Source organism: Geotrypetes seraphini, chromosome 1, assembly GCF_902459505.1.
Source record: "Geotrypetes seraphini chromosome 1, aGeoSer1.1, whole genome shotgun sequence".
NCBI classification, from domain to species: Eukaryota; Metazoa; Chordata; class Amphibia; order Gymnophiona; family Dermophiidae; genus Geotrypetes; species Geotrypetes seraphini.
In genome coordinates this window covers 30743005-30759960 of record NC_047084.1, presented here as the reverse complement: position 1 = coordinate 30759960, position 16956 = coordinate 30743005, and the positions used below count along the sequence as shown (strand labels likewise).

Genomic DNA, 16956 nt, shown 5'->3' with positions numbered 1-16956 from the left:
TCTTTTGCTTTGATTTACCTTTATTTAACTCAATTGCTATTCCATATATTCAACAACAAAATCCAAAATCTGTAATAAATGGTTTTGAAGTAATTGCCAGCTGCTTGAAAGCACTATGCTTCAGAATACATCTGCTGAAGTCCGTCTAATACTTGCCTAACCGCAACCTAATATTGAGTATCCCTGCCTAGCTTACTATTCACTCTAGCTTTTTAATAACAGGTTGCTTAAAGTTAAGCATCATTTGCAAGCTGAAATTTATAGAATAATACCATCAACATGCTTAAATGGCAACAGTGCACTTAGGGCTCCTTTTACGAAGGTGTGCTAGGGCCTTAACGCGTGGAACAGCGTGCGCTAAATTGCTGCGCGCGCTAGCCGCTACCGCCTCCTTTTGAGAAGGCAGTAGATTTTCGGCTAGCGCGCACTAATCCGGTGTGTGCGATAAAAACGCTAGTGCACCTTCGCAAAAGGAGCCCTTAGTGTTATTCTATCATCTTAGCAGACAAATGGCTTAGGGGCCCTATTACTAAACTGCATTTCCTAATTTGTTTTATCAAGCAATGACCCGTTTGGAACATGACTTAGGTATCAATTATTATAGTCTATAACGCTGTTTCCTCTAAACTGAGCGGGAGTCCTCTATCTACTCTCTTGTCAGTGGGGGATGCTGTTACACTAGCACATTTTCAATAGTGAGGGACAGGCAAGCTCTGCAGGATTCCAGGGAAGCTGCCTGTCCCTAGTGATTGAAAACACAATATTAAAGCACCTCCCACCCCACACTGGCAGCAATGCATTTGGAGGACTCTTGCTCAGCTTAGAGCAGCATCTCTCAAACTCTTCCAAGCCGCGGCACATTAAACTCGCGGCCGCGGCTGGAGGTTCCGTGTACATGCACAGATGTTGTTGTGATGACTTCACACACATGTGTGACATTATCATGTTGACGTCTGCGCATGCGCGGAGGCCCTCTAGACAGGGTGCTGAGCTTGTTAACCCTAAAATGACTACGCCGGTGGGGAGGTGCCTGTGAGGAGGAGAGGCACCGGCTGACTCACCTAGATGACGCGCCTCTCACAGCACACATTTTATATAGTGTATATAGCAGGGGCAGGGAACTCCGGTCCTTGAGAGCCGTATTCCAGTCAGGTTTTCAGGATTTCCCCAATGAATATGCATGAGATCTATTTGCATGCACTGCTTTCAATGCATATTCATTGGGGAAATCCTGAAAACCCGACTGAAATACAGCTCTCGAGGACCGGCGTTCCTCGAGTGGTCTATATACACTTTAACATCAAAAAATATATATATCTTGTGAAAGTGTGGCACATTATACTATTGATATTTCACATATCCGAGTTTCTTTTGCTATATACACTTTAAGCCATGCTGCTCTTTGAGGTTATTCATTTTTATATTAAAACAGATGTGATAAAACCGGGGGTGGCATAGCTAATCCTCAAAGGTAAAAGAATTAGTGAGTAATGTTATTTTTTTTTTCTATGTTGTAATTCGCTTACTAAAAATTAAATTAAGCGACTCATCAAATTAAAATAAAACTTGAAACTTGATTTGAATTAACACTTCCTCTCCCTGTCACTAACTTGTGTTATACTGTCCTTCTTCCATGACTTCATTCTACTGGGATAATGTAATCCTTTATTTATCCGAAGTGGCCACAAATTACAATAACTTTATTATATTAGAGGATTTTAATGTGAATGAAGCAATTCCAACTAAGTGCATGGATAAAATGTTCTTGATTATGTTGGCTGATCTATGATTTGTTCAAAAGGTAATTTCTCCTACGCATATAGCAGGCAATAATCTTGACTTAGTACTAAGGAAGAACAATGTTTTAATGAAAAATGGCAAATGCTGAGTGGAAAATAAAGTCTCTTGGACAGACCATTTATTGTTACCATTTGTAGCCCTCGGCGCTCTGGAAACTCCGCACCATAAAAAAATACTTTGATGACAACTCATTCCGACTGCTAGTACAATCCTCCATTCTCAGCATCCTCGATTATTGCAACTTCATTTACCTAGGCGCCATAAAGAAAACCACCAGGAAACTAAAACTGATTCAGAACACTGCCGTCCGCCTTATATTTGGCCTAAACAAATGGGAACATATCACCCCTTTCTACCATAAACTGCACTGGCTGCCATTTGAATCCAGAGTACTGTTCAAGTTCGCATGCCTCAGCTTCAAAACAGTGTTTGGTCTATCCCCAAGCTACCTCATCCCCCACTTTAAATTAAATCACAACAATAAGAACTCTCGCAGAATTCATCTGTTCGCCTTCCCCTCCCTAAAACTATGTCCTCTCAAACGATTCGTTGACAAAACCTTCTCCTTCCAGGCAGCCAAACTAAACTCATGGCTTGCCCAAATTATACTTGACACCCCCACTTACCTGGACTTCTGAAAAAAAACTCAAAACTCACTTATTCCACGGACAGAATCCCTAACACTACCACTCGCGGCTTCTACTCCCTTCAATACACTTGAACCTCCACCTTCCCCCCCCCAAGGTACCCTCCAAACCAATTAACTTCCCTGACCAGTATGTTTTTTCCCTATTAAAAAAAAAAAAAAAATATATACATATATACATATACATATACACATATACATATACACATATACACATATACACATATACATATACATATACACATATACATATACATATACACATATACATATACATATACATATACACATATACATATACACATATACACATATACACATATACACATATACACATACATACACATACATACACATACATACACATACACATACATATATACATACACATACATATATATATACATACATATACATATATATATACATACATATACACACATATACACATATATACACATATACATATACATATACATATACATATACATATACATATACATATACATATACATATACATATACATATACATATATATATATATATATATATATATATATATATATATATATATATATATATATATATATATTACACTCTTGTATATTCCATGTACTATATTCCTTGTATACTCCTTGTATACTCCTACTGATGGTATTTTATGTCGACTTCATTGACCTGAACTATCCAAAAAAATTGTTAAATTCCTGTGAACTTCAACGACATGTACATTCCAAAAAATTGTTAATTCCAATGTTATTTTCGTGTGTAATCTTATTAACTGCTGTGAACCGCCTAGAACTCTCTGGGTATGGCGGTATACAAAATAAAGTTATTATTATTAAAGTTATTATTAATATTATGGAGTAGTGTATATGTTCCCCCATGACAGAAAATAAATGGTTCAAAGGTTGCAGGTTAAAATTATCAGTTCTGTATTCTACTGCCTGGAAGGATGAGGGGGCAACCTTATCTCTGGGGCTGCACAGGTTTGGCAGTTGGTATAAGACAATAGGTCAATGGCCTTCAATGCAAGGCCAGCAAGCCAATGGCAGCCTATGGAAACCTTCTGGGTGGCCCATGCTGTAGTCTGGGGTTCCATTCCCCCACCCCCTCAAAGGATCCAACGCTTCTCCTTCCTAACAGCTGCTCTTTCACTCTTCAGGCCACTGGCAGCATGAGTGAGGTAAACATGCTGCCTTCTGTCCCCTCATTCACACTGCCGGTGGCCCAAAGAATGCAAGAGCAACTACTGTGAAGGAGAAGAATGAGGCCCTACTGGATCCCATGGAGAGGAGGAACGCGGGGGGGGGGGGGGAGGGAGTGTTACTAGAGAGATGCTGGACCACGGGGATGGGGAGGAAAAAAAAATGCCAGACCTCCGGGTGAGGGAAGGGGAGGACAGACATGCCAGATCATGGTAGGGAGGAAGTGAAAGAGAAGAGGAGATACCAGACCACAAGAAGGGAGAAAGGGAAGGAGAGAAATGTTAGCTGCTGGAGGGGGGAGGGAAGGAGAGAGAGAGAAAAGGGACTAAGATAGGGAGAAAGAAGGTAGGAACTAAGAAAGGGAGAAAGAAGGTAGGAAAGGAGAGAAGAGAGATACCAGTCCACAAGCAGAGGGAAAGGGAAGGAGAAAGATGCCGACTACTGGAGGGGAAGGGAAGGAGAGCGCAATGTAAAAACATAGAAGGAAAGAGAAGGGAAGGAGAGGAGAGGAAAGAGATACCAGACCACAGGAAGGGGAAAGGGAATGAGAGAGATGTCAGATTACTGGGGGGGGGAGAGAATGAGAGAGAGAAGCCACACCAGGGAAGGAGGAGCGAGAGAGATTCCAAACTAAGGTAGGGGAGAAGGGGAAGAGGACAGAGAGATGCCAGACCATAAAGGGGGAGGAGATAGTTATGGTAGTTCCGCTGGCTGACCTTTTCAATGCTTCTCTAGATTCAGGGTTGGTACTGGAGGACTGGAGAAGAGCAGATGTGGTCCCTCTCCACAAAAGTGGAAGTAAGGAAGAAGTATGGAACTACAGGCCGGCAAGTCTGACTTCTGAGGTAAGTAAATTAATGGAAAAACTTTTAAAACAGAAAATAGTGATGTTTCTGGAATCCAGTGATTACAGGACCGGAGGCAATATGGATTCACTAGAGGCAGGTCTCATACAAATCTGATCAATTTCTTTGACTGAGTGACCAGAGAATTGGATAGAGTGTGCTAGATGTGGTGTATTTAGATTTTAGCAAAGCCTTTGACAGTATTAACTGAGTGACCTCGGTATGGGCACCAAAATGATGGAGTGGGGCAGGAACTGGTTGACTGGAAGGTGACAGAGGGAAATGGTAAATGAAGATCGCTCTGAGGAAAATGATGTTGCCAGTGGTGTGCCTCAAGGTTCGGTTCTTGGGTCTGTTCTTTTAACATTTTTATAAGTGATATTGCTGAAGGGCTGTCAGATAAGATTTGCCTCTTTGCAAATGATACCAAAATCTTCAATACAGTGGACATCTCTAATAGTGTGAATAACATGAGGAAGGCACTAGTGAAGCTTGAAGAATGGTCTGAAATTTGGCAGCCAACATTTAATACTAAGTAATGCAAGGTCATGCATTTGGGCTGCAAAAACCTGAGGGAATGGTACAGTTTAGGAGGTGAAGAACATTTGTGCATGAAAGAGGAACAGGATTTGGGTGTGATAGTATTTGATGATCTTAAGGTGGCCAAACAGGTTGAAAAGGTGATGGCAAAAACTAGAAGGATGCTAGGGTGCATAAGAAGAGGTATGGACAGCAGGAAAAAGGAGGTATTGATGTTCCTGTATAAGACTCTCATGAGAACTCATTTAGAATATTGTATACAATTCTGGAGACTGCACCTTCAAAAAGATATAAACAGGATGAAGTTGGTCCAGAGCAGGGATCTCAAAGTCCCTCCTTGAGGGCCGCAATCCAGTCAGGTTTTCAGTATTTCCCCAATGAATATGCATTGAAAGCAGTGTATGCACATAGATCTCATGCATATTCATTGGGGAAATCCTGAAAACCTGACTGGATTGTGGCCCTCAAGGAGGGACTTTGAGAAGCCTGGTCCATAGGAAGGCTACTACTAAAATGGCTGGTGATCTTCAGACTTAAAGATCTCAATATGTATACGTTGGAGGAAAGGTGAAAGAGGGGAGATATGATAGAGACATTTAAATCAAGTTTTCTTTATTTTTGATATACCATTTATCATACAGGTATTTAAACGGTTATCAATAAAATAGAATATATAAAAATTTTAAAAACTTAAAATAAAAACATGGCTAATGTGCATGAGGCGAGTCTCTTTCATTTGAAAGGAAGCTCCAGAATGAGATGGTTTAAGATAAAGTTAAGAGGTGATGGGCTCAGGAGTAATCTAAGGAAATACTTTTTTTTACAGAAAGTGTGGTAGATGTGTGGAATAATTTCTCGGTGGAGACAAAGACTGTATCTGAATTCAAGAAAGTGTGGGACAGGCAGATGGGATCTCTTAGAGAGAGGAGATTGTGGATGGGAATACTGGATGGGCCATTTGGCCTTATCTGCCATCATGTTTTTATGTTTCTATATAACTGCTGGTCTCCACCATGCAATGTACCGCAAGGATCTCCTATCTCACCACAATAAATTTGATCATTCCCAGACCTGGGAAATGGCTCTTTTCATATGCAGATCATAGTTTTCTATTAATTCCTGTGGATCTGAACCAAGTAAACATGGCTACTATACTGTCCAGAGCGTTAACTAAAGTGCAAGAATGGACAGTAAGATACCATCTCAAACTAAACACAGAAAAAACCCAAACTCTTATGGTTTGGGCAACACACACACTTAATCCCATCTACCACTGATCTGATAAATGGCACTAGCTTCAACATTCAGAAATCCTCAAAAGTTCTAAGTCACTTTAGACATTTCACTGAATTTTGAAGACCATGTTAACAATTTAGTTCGGAAATCCTTCCTTACTCTGCAGAAGGTAAGGAGGGTCAGATCCTACTTCTTCCAACAACAGTATACTACAATTTCTTCCAACTACAGTATACTAGTACAGTCGACTATTGTGTCTATAGCATAATGGACTGCTGCAATGCACTACTTTCTCTGTGAAACAAACAAAAAATCTCTAGTTGATACAAAGCACAACAGCAAAACTAATATATTACAAATCAAGATTTAATCATGTTACATCGCTGCTTATACAGCTACACTGGCTACCGATAGAAAAGCGAATAGAATTCAAACTATGCTGCTTAGCATTCAAAACACTATATGGTGATGCCCCTAATAGCTTCCCCAGATTTACTTAACTATTAGGTAGATCTGCTAATCATCATAACTCTGACAGCTTGATCCTGTCATTCTCAACTCTGAAAGACATAAAATACAAGACGCCTCATAGCAAATCATTTAACTATCAAATTGCAAAAAGTATGGAACTCACTTCCCATCAAAATCTGTGCAACCACTGTATATGCACTATTCTTCAAAAGTCTGAAAACATGGCTTTCAAGAAGTCCCTGTTAGGGGCCTCAGGAGACTCAGGTCCCAATGCTTAAAAGCTTTCCATGCAAGTAAGTTCTCTTACTGACACAATCAATTTCTCTTAAATGTCCCATCCTTGATGACATCTATTTTATGATACCGCCCGGAAACAAATTTTTTCAGTTACCACCCCTACCCACTGGAATTCACTCCCACTTTACTTAAGAGAAGAGAAAAACCTAAATAAATTTAAAAAACAGTTTTATTTAGGGATGCATATGACCAATGACCTTCCCTCTCCCATAGGCCACCAATTCCACTGAAACTCTACTTATGGAAGAGCATAGCCTCCCCTTCCAACTATGTTACCCATCTTCGACTTTCTCTCCTATTACGATTGTAGTTCTACCCCCTTTCCATTTTTTCCAGTACGTCATGTTACGGTTTTCGTCTCAACTATATCCCCCCAAAGTTTTTATTATTTTATTTTCTGAGTATTGTACACTACTTAAGACAATTTTTTTAAATGGTATATCAAATTTTAATAAACTTGAAACTTAATTTTAACAATAAACTTGAAACTTGTTCTGTAACACGTATAATTATATAAAGCATTACGATTCATTTAATAATTCTATGTAGCCATATGCTGCTTGTATCTCGCCTAGAACTCTGCATCTGTGAGGATTTGGCAGGATATAAGACTGCATATAACATAACATTTTAAAAACCCATCCCCAGAATGATCCTCAATAGTGCACAGACAACACAGTTCTAGGCAGGTGTAACTCATATTTATATATGAGCAGGTATGCACATATTTTTAAAGCAGGTATGCACATATTTATTTTTATGTTTTGTATACTGCCCATCAACACAGCCATCTGAGCAGTTCACCATCTAATCAAATACTCTTAAATATTTTCTCTATCTATCCCAGAGGGCTCACAATCTAACTACGGTATTTGGAGCAATGGAAGGTTTTAAGGAGTGGTGCTCAGATTGAACCTGCAACATAAGGGTGCTGAAATAGCGGCTCTAACCACTATGCCACTCCTCCTCAAACCTCTACCACAGCTCTACCCAAATGCTGCTCCTGGAAATCATGAATGATCCACATAAAAGTACAGACCATGTTGTCAGCACATATACTTTCACGCACATATTCTCCTGTAAAATCTTATAAGAGCCATTTCCACATGCAAATCGTGTTTTTATGGGTTGGAAATGGATTATGAAATATTGTCTATGTAGTACCGTATTTTCACGCATATAACGCGCGCGTTATACGCGTTTTTACCTACCGCGCATACCCCTCGCGCGTTATATGCGTGAGCGCGGTATACAAAAGTTTTAAAACATAGTTCCCACCCCGCCCGACGCTCGATTCACCCCCCCAGCAGGACCGCTCGCACCCCCACCCCGAACGACCGCTCGCACGCGCTCCCACCCGCACCCGCATCCACGATCGGAGCAAGAGGGAGCCCAAGCCCTCTTGCCCGGCCGACTCCCCGACGTCCGATACATCCCCCCCCCCGGCAGGACCACTCGCACCCCCACCCCGAAGGACTGCCGACTTCCCGACAATATCGGGCCAGAAGGGAGCCCAAACCCTCCTGGCCAGACCGCTCGCACCCCCACCCCGAACGACCGCTCGCACGCGCTCCCACCCGCACCCGCATCCACGATCGGAGCAAGAGGGAGCCCAAGCCCTCTTGCCCGGCCGACTCCCCGACGTCCGATACATCCCCCCCCCCCCCGGCAGGACCACTCGCACCCCCACCCCGAAGGACCGCCGACTTCCCGACAATATCGGGCCAGAAGGGAGCCCAAACCCTCCTGGCCAGACCGCTCGCACCCCCACCCCGAACGACCGCTCGCACGCGCTCCCACCCGCACCCGCATCCACGATCGGAGCAAGAGGGAGCCCAAGCCCTCTTGCCCGGCCGACCCCCCGACGTCCGATACATCCCCCCCCCCCGGCAGGACCACTCGCACCCCCACCCCGAAGGACCGCCAACTTCCCGACAATATCGGGCCAGAAGGGAGCCCAAACCCTCCTGGCCACGGCGACCCCCTAACCCCACCCCGCACTACATTACGGGCAGGAGGGATCCCAGGCCCTCCTGCCCTCGACGCAAACCCCCCTCCCTCCAATGACCGCCCCCCCCAAGAACCTCCGACCGCCCCCCCAGCCGACCCGCGACCCCCCTACCCCCCTTCCCCGTACCTTTGGTAGTTGGGCCAGAAGGGAGCCCAAACCCTCCTGGCCACGGCGACCCCCTAACCCCACCCCGCACTACATTCCGGGCAGGAGGGATCCCAGGCCCTCCTGCCCTCGACGCAACCCCCCCCCCCCCCCAACGACCGCCCCCCCCCCAAGAACCTCCAACCGCCCCCCAGCCGACCCGCGATCCCCCTGGCGACCCCCACGACCCCCCCACCCCCCTTCCCCGTACCTTTGGTAGTTGGCCGGACAGACGGGAGCCAAACCCGCCTGTCCGGCAGGCAGCCAACGAAGGAATGAGGCCGGATTGGCCCATCCATCCTAAAGCTCCGCCTACTGGTGGGGCCTAAGGCGCGTGGGCCAATCAGAATAGGCCCTGGAGCCTTAGGTCCCACCTGGGGGCGCGGCCTGAGGCACATGGGCCCAACCCGACCATGTGCCTCAGGCCGCGCCCCCAGGTGGGACCTAAGGCTCCAGGGCCTATTCTGATTGGCCCACGCGCCTTAGGCCCCACCAGTAGGCGGAGCTTTAGGATGGATGGGCCAATCCGGCCTCATTCCTTCGTTGGCTGCCTGCCGGACAGGCGGGTTTGGCTCCCGTCTGTCCGGCCAACTACCAAAGGTACGGGGAAGAGGGGTGGGGGGGTCGTGGGGGTCGCCAGGGGGGTCGCGGGTCGGCTGGGGGGGCGGTCGGAGGTTCTTGGGGGGGGCGGTCGTTGGGGGGGAGGGGGGTTTGCGTCGAGGGCAGGAGGGCCTGGGATCCCTCCTGCCCGTAATGTAGTGCGGGGTGGGGTTAGGGGGTCGCCGTGGCCAGGAGGGTTTGGGCTCCCTTCTGGCCCAACTACCAAAGGTACGGGGAAGGGGGTGGGGGGGTCGTGGGGGTCGCCAGGGGGGTCGCGGGTCGGCTGGGGGCGGTCGGAGGTTCTTGGGGGGGGGCGGTCGTTGGGGGGAGGGGGGTTTGCGTCGAGGGCAGGAGGGCCTGGGATCCCTCCTGCCCATAATGTAGTGCGGGGTGGGGTTAGGGGGTCGCCGTGGCCAGGAGGATTTGGGCTCCCTCCTGGCCCGATATTGTTGGGGAGTCGGCGGTCCTTCGGGGGGGAGGGATGTATCGGACGTCGGGGGGGGGCATCAGGCTTTCAGGATGGGGACAGACCTTCAAGGGGGGACAGTGCACGGAAGTCAGGGGGGGTGAACGGAGAGTCGGGACAGCGCACGGAAAGTCAGGGCGGGCGAAAGGAGCGTCGGGCAGCATGCGCGGTATACCCGTGAGCGCGATATACCAAAGTTTTTGTACATATCATCGTGATTTCTGCGCGCTATACCCGTGTGCGCGTTTTATACGGGTGCGCGTTATTTGCGTGAAAATACGGTAATTCATCAAATAAGATCCTGGTAGTTAAATAAGCATTTTACGATATTAAACAACTTGTAGCATCTTTAGCTCATACACAGCACATTAATTCTTAATCAGAAATGTATTTTCTCACTATGATGAAAGAAAAGTAAAGAAAAGCAGCCCCTTCACTTCTGATATCACAATCCTTGAGTGTTTCTCTGAAAGCCTGATAACATGGAAATAGTATTTCACTGAATTTACTCAAGTTTTTTTTTCCTTAGTGTTTGATCAGTTCCATAAAGTCTATCATATTTTCTGTGATCCAAATCTTTAATACTACAAAATTTTGATTTAAACAGCAAACTACAGCGGAAGCCATGCTGTCTATTTCATCAAGGCTTTATTCAGTCAGCATTCAGAATAGTAATATAATATTCTTAAACTTTGTTTATCAAATTCCATAAGATCCCTCATAAATTTACCTGCAAATTGCTTCTGCATTAAAGTACCGGGATTGCCTGTGGTCTATGATAATAATTTCATGGTGCTTATCTAGAAAGCATTCGAGTGCCGACTCTGGTGTTCGAGCAATGTTACACCTATGTCCAGCTCTATCACAAGCCCACCAGAAACCATCACTTTGGCTGTCTTCTTTTGCAAAAACCAGCAAAACCTGATGAAAAATAAGGAAAACAAATCTATATTACATAGTATTATCTGAAATAGACTTCATGTTTCATTTATTAAATTAAGCATCTTGCTCCAAAGTCTTTCATACTACAGAAGTTGACTCATACTACGGAATTCTATAAATGGTGCTAAAAAAATGGTGCTAAAAAAACTGCACATGTAAATTTGGATACATACCCAATTTGCACATGTAATTTAATTAAATAACAAGCCAATCACTGCCAATAATTGGTCACTAACATTTAATTAATGCATTTGCATGCAAATCTTCCTAGTCCAGGGGTAGGCAATTCCGGTCCTCGAGAGCCAGAGCCAGGTCAGGTTTTCAGGATATCCACAATGAATATATACGAGATGGATTTGAATGCACTGCCTCCTTGAGATGCAAATGTATCTCATGCATATTTATTGTGGATAACCTGACTCCGGCTCTTGAGGACCGGAATTACCTATCCCTGTGACCTAGTCAGTATTCTAGAAAGATGCATCCGAAAAGAGATCAAGGTCATGGTAGGGATAAGGGCGGGTCAAGAGCATTCCAAGAATTTGTGTGCAGTATTACTGAATAAGGCAGATCTGTACCTAATTTAGGTGCAAGTATTTATACCAGGTTTCATTTCGTATAAATCCTTACACCAAGTGCTATTCTATAAATGCCATTCTAAAGATGATGTCATCCAGAGACAGGAGTGAATGGGCATCAAAGCTGGGGGGGGGGGAATTGAAAGGGGGCCTCCTCTAGACCACCAGGATATTTGTGAATGGGGGATGGGAGGGAGGGGGCCAGGGTGGGGCCATGACCACCAGGGCATTTTTTTTAAATGTTTGGGGATAATAGAGGTGGTTGAATATGGGGGGTCAGTATGGCTACCGTAAGACACTAAGGATATGTTTGGGGGGTAGGGGACTGATGCATACCGTGGCATGCTCTTGATTCTTTTTATGTCAATTGTGCTGTCAGTGCCTGAACTAATTACCAAGCTGGAAGGTTTTTAATGAGATTACATTACATTACATTACATTAGGGATTTCTATTCCGCCATTACCTTGCGGTTCAAGGCGGATTACAAAAGGTTAATTTAAAAAAACAGAGTTACAATGATTAGCTAGAGAGGTAAGTTGTAGATCTTATAAACATTTAACGGGTTGTTGAGAGTGAGGTGGTTTGTAAAAGAATTAATAGGTGGTCATAGTGGAGGTTCTTTTGTTATTATTAGTGCGGTAATGGGTAGATCAAATGTCAGATATATAATGGAGTGGATAGGACATTTTTGGAAGGCAGGTACTGGCTGAAAAATTAACACCAAGTTTATAACCAAGTGGCTCAGGTTCTATGGGGAAGATATTCAAACCGTGGAAGCCAGACCGGCTAAGCAGTTGGTGCTGACTGCAGATATTCAATGCCAGGCTGTTTCCGGTGACTAACACTGAATATCTGGTTTATTTTTGGCTTGCTCAGACTTAGCCGGTTAAGTCAATTTTAAATGCTGGCCGGATCATACATTGGCTTCCAATACCAGAAAGAATACAATTTAAATTCTACTGTCTACTATTTAAGATTTTATACGGAGACAGTCCAATCTACCTGAATAATCGCCTCATCCACAACACCTCAACCAGACATAGGAAAACTCACACCCCTTTCTAATACCCCCAATTAAGGAGGTCAAACATAAAAAACTATACGATGGCCTCCTGGCCACTCAAGCAGCCAAACTAGACAACCAAATCGCCAATCTACTGATGGCATCCCTCGACTACAAGACTTTTGGAAAAGAAATAGAGACCATACTCTTCAAGAAAGCCCTGAAAAAAGAAATAACACCGCAAGTTTCAATCACCACCTCTCACTAAAGCCAACTACCCAAACAAATAACCATACACAATTCTTACTCTCTTTGAAAATGTCCAAACTGTTGGGTTGTTTTTTGGGTTTTTTTCTTCTAGTAAGTTCTTGTTGTAATACATCCTTTATAATTATTTTGTGATCCGCCTTGAACTGCAAGGTAATGGCGGAATAGAAATCCCTAATGTAATGTAATGTAATATAATAAATTATAGCAGCTAAAGATAGATCTGCTTTTTATATGGCCTGATTTGGTCGCTAAACTTGGCCAGTCAGCACTTAAAATTGGCAGCTATCGTGTGATATAGCAAAGTTTTAGCCGCTAATCACTAATATTCAGCAAAGGTAGCCAGTTCTCTCCTGCTGAATATCAGCAGTTAGCCAGCTAAATGCTATTTCACCATCTAGGAGCCATTCCTGGCCAGTTAAATAGTGCTGAATATCATATGTTTTTCTATTTTTGCTTTCCATACGTGTGTGAATGCTCAAAAGATAAACTGAATTACATTTTTGAGCCACCCAATAAAGACTTTTTATTTACTAGACTTCTGGAGCAGACACAGTCTGTATTCAGCCTATGGCAGTCAATATTCGACGCTGGGCCATGTATGGGCATCGGCACTGAATACGATGCTAATTCCTAGTGAGCTGGCCACCAGGAGCTTATGTGGGTCACAGATGAATATCTGCTGGAAATAAAGATGCCCTCACTACTTCTGATTCCCCCTCTCTCCTATTTCTGATGTCAAGAAGCACCCCCCAATCTTTTTCAGCCCCATACGCCCTCCTGACATCATGAGGGAGGAGCGCACCAGGAAGGCAGTTGCTGCAACCCAAAAGTCAATCAGACATCAACCAATGTTCAGAGCAGTCCCAGTTAGCTTTGCAACTAAAGTTAGGATAGCCTTTTTTTGCAATCAGTTAAGACCCCGCTCCTCCCAAGGTCTGCTTATGGCCTGCCCTGGCACTAACCAGGCTGTGCACAGGTGGTCTGTGGTGATATTTGGCCATACTGTTTGATTAAGAGTCACTAAATATCAACACTTAGGCCAGTGTCCTGCATACCTTTCCGCACCAGGGCACACTAAACCCAGTGCTGTGGCCAGAAGGCACCTGGAAGTGTGCGGACGTTGGCACAATGACATCACACACATGCATGATGTCATCACATCGACATCTGCGCATGTGTGAAGGTCCTCTGGCCAGATCCTGAACCTGTCCCTTTGCCAGTGGGGGAGAGGAGGAGAGTCGTTGGCACCAGCTGACAACTCATAGGATGTGCTTCTTGCCACGAGAGGCACGTCCTGTAAGCAGTCAGCTGGCACCTCTCCTCCTTGCCATCGTCTCATGGCACACTTGGAATCTGCCGAGGCACACAGTTTGCGATACACTGACTTAGGCAGTCACAAACAATTTAACTGGTCAAGAACCTCTGCTGCCCAGTTAAATCGCTTTGAATATCAAGTGAGCTAAACTTAAGAGTAAGTGGCTGCTAGCCTGGATGAAATGAAGATCTGCAAGTGATTTGGTGAGTTACATCCATTAAACTAAGGTCTTAGAGAAGAATTCCTCAGGACCTGAAATCAGAGAGAAAAACATTCTCCCTTGACCTCTTTTCATATGATGCTGACAGGTCTAGGACGATACATCAGGGCTGTTTCAGCGTGGCCAGTTCAGCGCAGCCATTACATTGCTGAATCATCCACAATGAATTGTTGTAGAATCAGAGGGTGGGGTGCCAGGTAAGGAAAGCTGCAGGGCCTCAATCACCTTGTGTGCTGCAGGGTCTCAATCAGCCTTCTCCTGAGGCTTGGCATATTGCCAGCACAGGGAAGGGGAAGTCCCGCCATTCTGAAGAGGCAGGCCTGCCGGCTGGAGGGAGTGCCAGGGATATTTGGGGGGGGGGGGGTTGCCGGCAAGAGGGAGTAGGCATCCCTCCTGCCGCAGACAGTGTAGGGATGATGTTTGAGGGTTCCCTATCGCTGCCGCTCAGCTGATTGCAGCAGGGAGATTCCCTTGCCACAATCAGCTCAGCAGCAATGTGATTCTCTAATCAGCGTCTGTGACATGGTTAGAGAATCGGGGTGGTTAGGTGACTATATAGGACACCTGTGTACAATTCTCAAAAGCTGCTTAGGCAGCTGCTGAGACCGAGCATCTTATACAGAATCAGGCCCTATAAGTATAACAGAAAAAAAATCATACTTACACAACTCTGAGCCTAAGCTTTGGTGCTATAGCACAGTGCTTCTCAATCCACTCATGGTGGCAGACACTGGAACTTCAATAAATGCAAATTTATCTCATACATTCATTGTGGTGATCCTGAAAACCTCTAGGAGAGGTTTGAAAAGCACTGCTAGATAGCATATTAAAAGAAAACAATGTCCTACCTGAATTGGATCTTGAGTCAGTTTCATAGGTCCAACTCGTATCTCTGTATTTGAAACCTGCTGAATTAAAATAATAATTATTAGTTTGCACTTTAATTTTATTAAAAACAAAAGAATTTCCAGCATTTCATTTCCATATTCTGTGTTTAAAAACTAATTAAGTGGAAGTGTGTATGAGTTAAAGGTTGAGCTGCTACCTCTGCACTCAGAAGTTACGAGATCAAATCCTGGTGCTGAACCTTGTAACCCTGTGCAAGACACTTAAGGCCTAGATGCACAAAAAAGTCAGTCGGTATTACAGTGCAAATAATTTGCATGCAAACGCAACCGATTCAATCGCTCAGTGAGCAATTGACACATGCACAAAGCCCTAACAGCAGTGACAGGAAAGAAGCCTCCTGTCATTTGCTGTTAGGGCTTTTGGTTTTATTTTGTTCTTAATGGTACAAATGTTGTGCTGTGTTAAACACAACCTGTCCCATTTTATTAAAAAGGGCCCCCCGCCATGCCCTCCCACCCTGTGCCGGTGACACAGGGTGTCACAGGGTGACATCAGGGTGACACAGGGTGTTGTGACATCAGAGAGAAGGCTTCCGGTTCAGACGCACGAGAAGCTGCTGCACGTGGCTCCATGCACACTACGGCTATGAGGAGGGAGGAACTGGCCACAAGATGACACCGGGAGACATCAGATCATGGGCTGCATAAAACAGCCAGATTGGAGCCAGCCAGAAGGTTAGACACCTGTCGGAGGGAGGCACAGCATGGAGGTAGGGAGACAACAAAGGTAGGGGGAATGGTTTTATTTTCAAGTTTGAACTGTGTCAGTTTTGAGCATTTTAATCTCCTGTCTATCTTTTGAACTGCTCAGTAAGAAATACATTTGTTTCTTTGTCTCTGGGAGTTGTACTGCATGCAGAATCTTGAATCTTAGGGTGTTTTTTTTAAATATATTAGTACTTTTAGGTTTTGGTCCTGTATTTGCATAGGGGTTAGCTGTGTTCTGGTAGGAATGAATGTTGAGAAACATACAGTGTGTTTTATGTAGTTTATTTTTGTGGTTAAACCATTACCATTATGTGTTAATAAGATTATATTGTGTGTGTATATATATATATGAAAAATGAATGGAAAAAATGGCGTTATAATTATTATTATTATGGGGCGGGGTCTGAGGCGGAGATTGGGTGGGGTCTGCGGCAGAGATTGGGCGGGGTCTGGCCCACAACTTAGCCTGTGTTTTGGATTTCGGCCCCTTAATGCTGAAGAGGATACCTGATTTACTGAATCCATAGGGACTGACTGCCCTTTAAAGGAAAAAAGCCCGTTATTGACTTGGTGAGGAACCAGAACATCTAATGGAAGACTATATGTGGTATATTAGCACCTGTCGTTCCAGGCAATTGTTTTGTTTCAGGATCCAAAGGAACTGAAAGACCAGACTCTAGATAGAACACTACGAGGACCCAGCCTGACCTGCTGCAGCACATTCATCAGCTGCTAGCACTGAAAAA

At 44.6% G+C, this 16956-nt stretch overlaps 1 protein-coding gene across 7 annotated transcripts in view; it reads right to left on the bottom strand.

The window, feature by feature from the left end:
* PDE8B (phosphodiesterase 8B) overlaps window positions 1-16956 on the bottom strand; it is a 234346-nt gene that overhangs the window by 141875 nt on the left and 75515 nt on the right. For 5 of the 7 annotated variants that reach the window (XR_004537931.1, XM_033929322.1, XM_033929352.1 and 2 more), the window contains exons 2-3: window positions 15443-15502; window positions 10996-11186 (exon numbers count right to left, since the gene is read on the bottom strand). Coding sequence is in view for 5 of the 7 variants with exons in the window: in XM_033929322.1 (XP_033785213.1) it covers window positions 10996-11186; window positions 15443-15502 (251 nt within the window). In the remaining 2 variants the exon portion in view is untranslated. Of the gene's footprint in view, window positions 1-10995; window positions 11187-15442; window positions 15503-16956 lie in introns of those variants that run through there. The other 2 variants (XM_033929331.1, XM_033929361.1) reach the window with 2 other exon arrangements.